Raw genomic sequence first — 11,023 nt, forward strand, 5'->3', positions numbered from 1 at the left:
TTGGCTTGGCTTCAACATGAATACAAGATAGTTGATGAACTCTTTTTGGTGACTTTCTTGTTATTGTTGCAACTCTGTTTTATGCATTGAGTAATGTTGGACTGTTGGTGAGGTAATTTCAATGCTTGATGTTTTTCTAATGTTGGTGAGCATATGTCAGATGTATCCTTGTATATATAGCTTTTTCTATATACTCTTTTATTTATTAATTTTCATGACTTAAGAATTATGATGCATAACAATAACTTTATTAAAATTATATTGTCCAATCCATAACTTTATATCAGGAAACTATTCGAACGACACAATTTGAAAGCAATTGAGTGGTAAATAACGGATATTGCAAGTTTGACTTGTTTCATAATCAGAGCAATATATTCATAGATTTTATTAGCTTTTATGACTTGTTGCATAATCAGAGCAATGTTCATAAGATCTATGAATAAGATATTCCGTCGATTATGGCATTCTACCATTTATTTTAGGTAGAGTTGTGCGTCCTTTTATAGTTTAACATAGTGTTCATGGTAAAGGTTCAAACATCATCATAGGAGCAATGCTTAGTTAGATTACTCAAATACACTTAACGCAGTCTTTCTTTGTGATTGTTCTACTCTAATCTTACCATTGGAAATGGCTCATCTTAAATTGTGATTATGCTATGTACAGAGCTAATTTTTTTAGGAAATAAGTGAAAAGAATCAATAGCTAGGATAATATATGATTTGGAGAGCACTTTTTTTTTTTTTTTTTGTTAAATTGACTTTAATTTTGTTGTTCTACAAATTACCTAGTGTTTAGATAGTAACATGTGTGTTGATAATGGGAACAAGTATACTATCCATTTAATATAAATCTACTTAGTCTTTCTTGTTCTAATCATACTTTATTTGTCATCTAGGAGCTTGAGGAAGAGGTTGAAAGTTGGTGTGAAGATAAGCACAAGGTTGATGAGTCGATAACATCACGTTCAAATGCAATTATTAAGTTAATGTTGGTGCAGGGGGGTTTGTAAGGCATGTCATGATTTTCAAGATAATATGTTCTCTAATATCATTTCATTTTATTGTTTGTTTGTATAGGTACATGATAAACCACATTGAGTAGAGGAGGAAGAATGATATGATTATTGTTGGGACAATCTTGGTCGACGATTGTCCAAACTCATAACATTATAAATGTACTTAATGTCCTTATATAGGTTTTAATATTATTAGAATGTGATGTGAACTATTTAGATATGTATTTTGGTATGGATCGTAGTTGTTTAGGTATTCATTGTTTGTATTTCTTTCAAGCAAAAATAAAATGGTTGTTATATAATTTTGCTTATATTTATTGTATGTACTTTGTAGTTTTTTAATTTTCTTATTTTTGGCGAGCAAATAGTAATAGTAATAGTAGTAGTAATAGTAATAGTAATAGTAATAATAATAATAATAATAATAATAATAATATAATATAATATAATATAATATAATATAATATAATATAATATAATATAATAATAATAATAATAATAACAATAACAATAATAATATAATAATAATAATAATAATTAATAATAATAAAATAAAAATAATGCAACGGTTCTATAGGAAGTCATGAGTGTTGCACTGAATCTAAAAGACCATTACATTAGCTCTGCTGCAACGGTCCATGGGAGTTGTAAAGAACTGTTGCATTAGGCTATAATGACCGTTGCATTAGGCCCTGATGCAACGGTCCTTGGTTGGTAGCATAGGATCGTTGCAATAGTTAAAATGGACCGTTGCATTAAATCTAGTGCAACGGCCGCAAATGCTACGGTTCTCTAACCGTAGCAATAGGCCTATAGCAACGGTTTTTTGCCCTAATGTAATGGTTTTTAGGGGTTGCATTTGGTCGTTTATGTAGTAGTGATAACTTCCTCATTTCTCAACCAACATACATGCATTCAATGCTCACTATTCAACATACAATCATATAGAACAATCAATTTCAACAATTATACATCATATAAGAAAGCCTCAATTCAATCACCTTGTTATCGGGTGGAAGCTTGTTCTTCATCGCGGGAAGATGACGATGATATATTACTAATATATATTTAGGAATTTTTTAATGAGATAGAGATTAATCTGTTGTAATTGTAGCTACCATTGATTGATGATGTTTGGTGGAGACAAAGGAGGATATGATGAAAAATTGGCAGGGAAAGAAAAGGTCGACTGACGAAGCCGCACCCAATGCTTTGTGTTAGTTATATGATTAAATTAGATTTTCAATAAAATAATCCCAATATTTTTCCTGTAAAATTAAAAAAACCAATATTTTAATACAAAATGGCGGATCCAAAGAGGTACAAAAGGAAAATAAAAATAATAATTCAAAGATACATGTTATTATATATAGCCGTTCTCTTACATCTTAACATACAACCTTCCCTAGATGTTCACATAAAATGAAAAGAGCTCACAACTTTAGACAACCGTTCTTTTTAGTTCATTGTACATTATTACTTCTAATTTTTTTAGATTATCAAGTGATTATTAATCCATAAAATACTCATAAACAGACAAATCAAGGGATTATTAATCCATGAGTAGAAATTTCAAATACAGATAGAGTAACATATTTGATTTAGATAAAAAGTTCTATTTTAAAATTCAATAAACAACCCTTGCATTGCACGGGCACAAAACTAGTAACTTAATATAATAATTCACAACGCGTTTTGTGTGCAGCTATATAGTCGTTTGCAAAAGATTAAAGTAACCCCTATAACATTGATCGACTAACCCTTAGCTTATAACACGCATTGACCGAGTAACCCAAGCTATAACACTGAAAAAGCACTGAAAAAGTAACCTCTATAACACTGACCGAATAACCTTTACAATACTAACGAAGTAACTTCATGACACCATGTGTTCAATCACATATAAAAATTTGTGACTAATTCATGATTACCAAATATAATAAGTTTTTTGCAATTCACCAAATAAAAAAAAAAAAAAAATAGAGGGTAACCCAATTATAAAACTTCCTTCTTTTAATAAAATTCAATTTAGTAACATGATTTCACATAAAGAATAGTGCCAATTTTGGTCATTAAGAAAAGAAGAAATCGATGCTGACCCACTAGCACTCCTGCTATTGGAGGAGATATATTTTTTTTTACTTGCAACAAATGTAAAAAAATAATAAAAAAAATACATAATATAACATCCAATTTACTGGCAATTAAATTGCTATATAGATTCCACACACAATTATCAATTGAATTGAATGTTAGATTAAAAAGTATACAAGAATTAACTATTGAGAAAAAGAGTTGAACACAGGAAAAAAGAGAAACTAAAAAAAGCAGAATGAAGAAAGACGGAGAGTAAGTTGAACTAAAAAGAGAGATAAAGACATAGATACCGATGCCTCGTGGCATTTTGCCAGTGGATTGCCCAAAATTTCCTGGAATGATGGATGAAAGAAGAAAATGGGCGAGAGATATTCTCATGGGCGAGCGCGCGTAATTCACCGCTGTTTCAAGTAAATAGTGTTCTCATAATCCCTATGCAAAATAGTTAAGAAATCAAAGCATAAATTTGCATCTTTATTGCGTAAAAAATATTTGGTATTTAGTTTATTTATTAAATAGATGACTTTAAGATAGCTTTTTTTGTCAAACTAATTGAGCATATTTATATAAAAGATAGTTATGTTAATTTGTCAATAAATTCTTTTTATTTACTATTTATTTGGTTAATTGATTATTCTACCTCCGTTTCATATTTTTTGCAACTTTGAAATATTTTATATCTCACAAATAATGCCTAAAGTTGCAAAAAAATCGAAAGTAGTAGTAATTTAGCTGAGCTAATAATAAGAAATGTAATAAATGTCCGGCTTAATATCATGCTATTTCTTTTCACTTCTTCAATGCACACTAGTACACTACCCCGTCGGAAGATAAGTTAGGGCATCTCTACTTTTGTTTTGCTATATATATGACTTTAAAATGACTATGTTGAGAACAATGTAATTAACAAGGAAGGCAACAAAGAGAGAGTAGAATGGTTATCAAACCGGTTGTATGCTTTGAATGGAAATACATTTGTTGTCAAATGAGCCTCCATGCATACTTATAGGCCTCTTGGCCTTATCCTAGAAACTTCTATTGCCCAGAGAGTTGCACTCTACAAGGCCTTCTTATGTACCACGCTTTTAAAATTCTCCACATAATTTCTACCAAAGTTCTAACAAGAAAGCACAAAAGGTCTCTGGAATATTACAACTAGGAACAACCTTGAACAATGAACATGAGAGATTTTTGGAAATTCTACTAGAGGTTTCTCAAGTCCATGATGCTCTTTCATGCCTTGTGAGTTATGACGTTACGCAACAATTTCAAAGCCCATCGAAGCTCATTTAAGCTCTATATTGGCTCATTATTATTAATTACTTTCATACATGCGTTTCTTAAAAAATAACCCTTTTCAAATAAAACGCTAGCATATAAAGATGGGCAACGGGCCGTGCCGTGCCGTGCCGCCGCGAGCCGTGCCTGGCCGTGCTACGGTGGTGGGCGTGCCGGCTCCGCGGCGGGCCGTGCCGTGCCGTGCCTAAATTTGGCACACCCAGCCCACGGCACGGCCCACGTGCCTGGCGGGCCGTGCCGGGCCGCGGGCCAAACCGTGCCACTTTTTTTTTATATTTTTTATTTTTTACAAAAATGAACGTAAATAAAAAACGATATATAAATATTTTTAAGTACAACTTAATTTTATATAAATGATGTTATTAATTTATGTTTATGTTAATGTTACTAATTTTGTTTTAAACAATTTTACTTTAATTAAGGTTATATAAATTATTTATCTAATTATGTTTAAGTTTATATAAATAATTTTATTAATTTAGCAAAAAACAACAATACATATAATAAAAATTAAATTACTAGTGTCGTGCCAGGTCGTGCCACATATCGTGCCGGCGTGCCGACCCACGGGCCGACCACCGTGCCTCGTGCCGTGCCCGTGCCGATTCCCAGATTTTTGTTCACGGCACGGCCCACGGCCCACAGGTGGGCCGCCGTGCCGTGCCGTGCAAGCGACCGTGCCGGAATCGTGCCAGGCCCGTGCCGGCACGGCCCATGCCCATCTTTACTAGCATCTGTTGGACCTTGAGAATACAATCATTAAAAAAAAAAAAAGAGTACTCAGCTCATATACTTATTTTTTTTAAAAAAAAAAGAAATAAGAAGGAGCTAATAAGAAGAGATTGGTAATTTAATAATAATAATAATAAAATAAAAAAATAAAAAACACAAGAATTACTCAGCTCATTTGCTAATTATGTAAAATTGTCCCCTTTGCCTTATGGGGAAAAAATGCAATCAATAATAACCAACCTCTTTCAAAAAAAAAAAAAAAAAAAAAAAAATCTCATATAGTATTGTTCAATATGTACCAAACATAACAAATAATGTGACTACCTATGCTATTTAGGAATTAGGGATAATGTATTGTATAGATGTTGAAATCTTGATAAAAAAAAAACTCCATGCATGTATATATCAATCACCTTCAATCGTAACTTTGTGTGCTAGAAATGCATTCACATCTCAATTTGTTCGGCCTCCATAACATCAAAATCACATAAAAGCGAGCTAAGATCACTGAAAAAATCTTTTTCATTGTTTCCTACATCATCGATAGAACCACCACCTTGATGACCATCCACACACGAATATAGATTATCATTTGTCACGTTATATTGCAACAAGTCATCATATTCATTATTGAAACCTAGCAATGCAGACGAACAATCAACTGTTGGTTGTTGGTGACCACTCCATAAAAGTTCGTCGATGCTAATAGCATCATCTACTTGATCAAGGGTAATTTGCTCAATTGATGATGTGCTTTCTAATAACAAGCTTTGATTGCTACTACAAGTAGAACCACTACTATCCTCCACTAGCTTGGAATTGCGTGGCTCAACAACATTATTATTATTATTAGGGCTTATAATTGGTTGATCTAGATCATCATCACATGAAATGTTTGGTTTGTCCAAATTAATGTAACGGCTAAGGTCAAAGTTTGTGACAGCATTGAGTCCCCTATATTGAATTGCTGCAATATCATAGGCTGTTGCTGCCTCTTCTTGTGTAGCTGTTTTATGACAACAAAAATGAATAGTTATAAGTACAACAAATTAAATTAATAGGTGTGTAATTTAGTTGAGAGTTGGAAAGATTTGATGTTATTATAAATAAATAAATAAATTTGATAGAGTTTTATCATATATCATGTAACCGTTGAAGTTGTTGAACTTCTCTAACTAAGTGACAATGACATTATTGGCAAGATTTGCAACATTATTCATTATTATTGAATCTAATTGGGGTGGAATAGATCCTCCTCTTTGATCCGGTTATTGGACGGTCTAATTATAATAAGAGTATACGATATACAATTTCTGTAACCAACTAAGATACTTGATGTATGATTATTAATTACTATAAACTACAGATTAGTCGATTAGATAGAATAGCCTACACGTATTAATTATGAAGGAAAAAAATTAAGGAGTACGTACCACACTACCACTTATATTCATTAAATGTACGTGGAAACTATTTGACAGAAAGTGATTGAGCTATAAATGAGAAAACATGGTCTAACTTCTTTTTTAGGCTATAAAATAGTACTGTATGGAGGAAAAAGAAAAGAAAGTATGTATAATTAATTATGAAATAGCAAAAAGATGAACATAATGTACAAGAGGAAGGTACCATATGTCCCGAGATAAAGATATTTATTGCCAAGCACCCTGCCAATCCGAGCTTCCCATCTTCCATTGTGGTGATGTCTGAACAAACACCCCCAAAAAATTAATATCCAATGTAATTAGCCTCTTTTCGTCGGTAGAGTTGATGATAAATTAGGTTAGTCGAAGTTATAAATTATTATTAGTCCGTTTTGACTATGTGTTTAACCTATCAAGCAAGGCCCAAATTAGGTTGAAAACGACGTAGAATTTATGTCAGCCACACCCTTAGACATAGGCCAGTCATTCTAATCAAGTCGAGCTATGATGAGAACTGACTCTAAAAGCCAATTGCCAAACATGACCTTAGTCAATGTTGTAGAAAACATGCTTATATGTTAATTACCTTGCAACTCCTCTATATTTTGAAACCCCTCTCGAAAAACCGTTACTTTTCCTGAAAAATAAACAAACATTTCCAATGATAATCATTTTCAAAGCGTTCCTTTATACCATATTAGTGCAAACAAAACATCAAAACAATTAAATAAAAATAAATAAAAATTATTTCATACCTTCTTAGTGATCCTAAATACTCTTCTCTTGACAAACCATCCATTTCTTTCATCTCATTCTCATAAGTTGATAGCTACATTTACATATCATAGACATTTGTACAAATAAATTAATTTATGTTCATCCAATAATCAAATTCATGAATATAGAATTATTTTTTTATTTTTTATATTAAAAAAGTAGCATGTCTTACTGAAAAATTTAAAATGGTATCTTTGCCCCAATATTTTAGTGCTGCCAAGTCGTAAGCTCTCGCAGCTGTTGATTCATCATCATAAGCACCTAATCAACCAAATTGACCAGTAGTGTTAAGAAGAATATAATATAGGAGTTTTAAATAGATTTATATATAAACACGAGTAGATAATATAAATAGGTGCTCTGATAATTGAGAATAATAATTTAATCAAGACGAAGGGAGTTACTACTACCTCCGTTACAGGTTATGTGCAACGATTAGACATTTTTCCTCTCTGCTTTATGTCAAATCGTTACACATAACCTGTAACGGAGGTAGTAATAATGATCTTAAAAAGACATTCTTATTATTTTTCAAAAAGGTGAGACTTATGCGATAATGAACCATTAATTAGATTTTCTTTTGATAGTTATTTAAGATAGTTATAGGTTTACGAACACAAATAGGACACAAATTTTGTAAGTGACATGTTTCGGGTAGACTAACATGTAAGGTTTCTCCCAAAGTGGATGGGAATGGAAAGGTAAAGAGAACTTCAAAAGTCATATGTAACCGGTATGTAATTAAGGATTTAATCCTTACCTTACGCACATCTTCTATGTATCAATTCTAAAACTACCCCAATAAGGCTTTTGTTTTTTGTCGAATCGAGTTAGGGTTTAGTACTTTTAATTGTGAGAATAATTGGTGGAACCATTTAATTAAGAGTGACATCTAGAATTTGTGTGTACACAAGATTAATTTTCAATCAAAACGCTTGGATGTCATATATCACTTCTCAATTCTTGTTTGTTACACTGTTATCATAATTGGTGAAACTCAAAAAGTCTAATTATAACGAACAAGTATTATTCAACACTCTTGTTTTCTTGATGATTGGAGAGACATAGTACATTGATGTAGATAAAACGTAATCTCATGTATTGAGTATCAAACAATAACATTATATTATTATGATTATTACGTACTTTTATATTTAATGTCAATTAATTTTATTGGACCCACCCACTTTGTGATGTTCAAAAATTTAAACAGTGTCATTGTTAAGGTTGACCTAGCTCACTTTTTGAGCATGAATTGCAACACTCCAAATTCACTATTAATCTTTTTAGAGAGGTGTGTTAACTTCGATCAAGCTAACTTTAGATTAATTTTATAAATATTGAAATAGAAAATATTGTAATCTTTTTGCTTCATTATGATCAAGTTATCAACTTTTGCATTAAGAGTTAAACGAGTGTGATCATGTAGCTTGTTTAAGTTACATTGGTCGAGTAAAAGGATTGACAACAAGATTAGTAGTTGAAGTTGAACATTATGTTTTGTATTATTGAGAGCCCACTAATATCCCCACGAAATGTGAAATTTGGAAACCCTTTATATAGAAAGTGGTCCACATTTATGTAAACCCTTTTAGAAGATTGTGAAATGGATTTAGGCAACCTGATAAAGAAGAGAAAGTTCAATCACTTATAATTTAATTCTAAACTTAACAGTATGAGTACTCTTAAACAATGAGTTGATAGATGTCCATTTGAATACCATGTCAAATTTCACAAATAGAGATGGATGAGATTTGAATCCAAATGGTTACCTTTAAAGATTAGATTTATACATATAATTATCATATCTTTACATGCGCATATTACTTGTATGTCCCACAAAGATATGACCACATTTTTTTTCATACTTCACATAATTTAGCATATACGCGTTAAAATTTTCACTACAATTAGCATATTTATTTCTAGACTAGATAATTGTTCAACATGGAAAATATGTCACTTTCCAAAATTGACCTTAGACATTCTATCACAAAGAAATAAAAAAAAAAAAAAATTACAATAAAATTCAAAGACATACCAAGATATACTGCGGATTCAAAAGTGTTCCAACCCGATTTTGAAGCATTCCAAAAATAACAGATAAGAAGGCACAATAAATTGATCAGTATCGCCCAAAAACAGATCAAAAACAGCTAATACTAATTAATACAACTTCAAAAAATACCATCAAAAAAGTAATTAAAATAAAATAAAAATGAAAATAACAATAAACCTTGTCTTCCTTTCTTCTTCTGTGTATCATTCCAGCAATCCTTATCCCATAAATGTGCTTCATATCTTCCTGTCCATCTATGCCTATGAAAATTCATAATACACAATACCTTGATCAATTAGCTAAGTGTAGCATGCACCACCAAAAGTCTGACTCGCTTCAACAAAAAAGCGCGCCAAGCTACTTCCTGTGTGGGCGCGCAAGTATTTTGAGACAGAGGGAGTATAACTAAAATAACATAGGTCATATGCTATACAATCATAATAAAGATTACCTTGTAACACCGCGATAATTGGAGCTACGTTGAAAAGGGGACTCTCTAGGCAAACTTTTCCTTGTTCGCTTAGTTTTCGTGCTTGAAATTTTAACAAAATCATCCGTAGTAGTAATAGTTGTTTTAGTATTTTCTTTAGAATTTCTCTTTTGATTTCTCTTAGCGGCTATTGCCATATTTTTCTGTTTATCCTTCAAAAATAGCAAATTATGAGGGCAGGTAGAAGTTGTTGTATTTGATGAAGGTTTATTTTGGTTTAAAAAGAGGGGTTAGAAGAGGTAGTGAAGAAATAGAAAATGAGAGAAGATTTTTGGCATATGGTTTTAAAGCATAGAATTTAGAGTTTACATATATATATATTTGTTGTATAACTACCATAGAGATTTTGGGGCCTACGATTCCCATGCATTAGGTGTAAATACCAAGTAGTGAAGTCTAAGTACGGTGAGTTATTTAAGGAGTAGCATATGTTTAGTTTGACTTGTATGCTTCTTTGTCTTTTAGAGATTTTCGATTTTTATAAGTCTAATTTAGCGAAAAAAATACTATTTAAGATAGAGATTCTTAAAGGGTGAGACAGAGTCACAAAGGACAATGATGTAAGGGAGATTTGATCCCAAGGTTTAGGTACCACCACTGATCACTCAATAGTCGATAATTTAACCAACTAAGCTAAATGGCATCCAACGTGCAATCTCTGGTATAAAAAAGGGATATTGAGAGAAATGAAAACTCCCAACTTCCCGCCAAACCTTAACACACCATTGAAAACCATGCACTTATATCCTCAATATTATGTACATACATCACCCTAAAACCTTTACCTTTACATAAGAAATGTAAGGTAAGTAGTTAATAGCTAGGATCAGACGACAGCGAAATATGCAAACAAGAGACAAGAATATGCAAATAATTATGTGAAACATGAGAACCGGGAGAAAAAATTCACCAATTCATAGTAAGTTGTTTGATGATGCAATGGGCGTACAAAGCTCCCTAAGAACTCTCTTAAGGCTTCATTTGATTAATGTCGAAAATTAGTCTGCCTTTAGCCTCCAAAGCGTATGCCTTGTGCTCTATGTATACCATCTTCATACCATACCCAACAATGCCCTAAATTTCATCTAAATTGATAAACTTAGGACATGTTAACATTTACTTAA

At 31.9% G+C, this 11,023-nt stretch overlaps 1 protein-coding gene across 1 annotated transcript; it reads right to left on the bottom strand.

Moving 5' to 3' along the window:
- Positions 1 to 4,868: 4,868 nt before the first annotated feature.
- LOC145610405 (AP2-like ethylene-responsive transcription factor At1g79700) lies at positions 4,869 to 10,229 on the bottom strand. The gene is made up of 8 exons (XM_081665751.1): positions 9,861 to 10,229; positions 9,587 to 9,669; positions 9,392 to 9,400; positions 7,523 to 7,611; positions 7,329 to 7,402; positions 7,160 to 7,210; positions 6,779 to 6,855; positions 4,869 to 6,155 (listed from the first exon to the last, which is right to left on the bottom strand). The coding sequence occupies exons 1-8, from the start codon at positions 10,034 to 10,036 to the stop codon at positions 5,596 to 5,598; spliced, it is 1,119 nt and encodes a 372-aa protein (XP_081521877.1). The 5' UTR covers positions 10,037 to 10,229; the 3' UTR covers positions 4,869 to 5,595.
- Between the last annotated feature and the right edge of the window lie 794 nt (positions 10,230 to 11,023).

The sequence above is a fragment of the Chenopodium album genome, chromosome 24, assembly GCF_948465745.1.
Source record: "Chenopodium album chromosome 24, dcCheAlbu1.1, whole genome shotgun sequence".
Taxonomy (NCBI): domain Eukaryota; kingdom Viridiplantae; phylum Streptophyta; class Magnoliopsida; order Caryophyllales; family Amaranthaceae; genus Chenopodium; species Chenopodium album.

Coding starts and splice junctions, on each gene's coding strand:
- LOC145610405 (XM_081665751.1), bottom strand. CDS start 10,036: ATGGCAATAGCCGCTAAGAGAAATCAAAAGAGAAATTCTAAAGAAAAT. Junction 9,670..9,860: donor AATTATCGCGGTGTTACAAG/GTAATCTTTATT, acceptor GAATTTTCATAG/GCATAGATGGACAGGAAGAT. Junction 6,856..7,159: donor AAATATAGAGGAGTTGCAAG/GTAATTAACATA, acceptor GTGTTTGTTCAG/ACATCACCACAATGGAAGAT.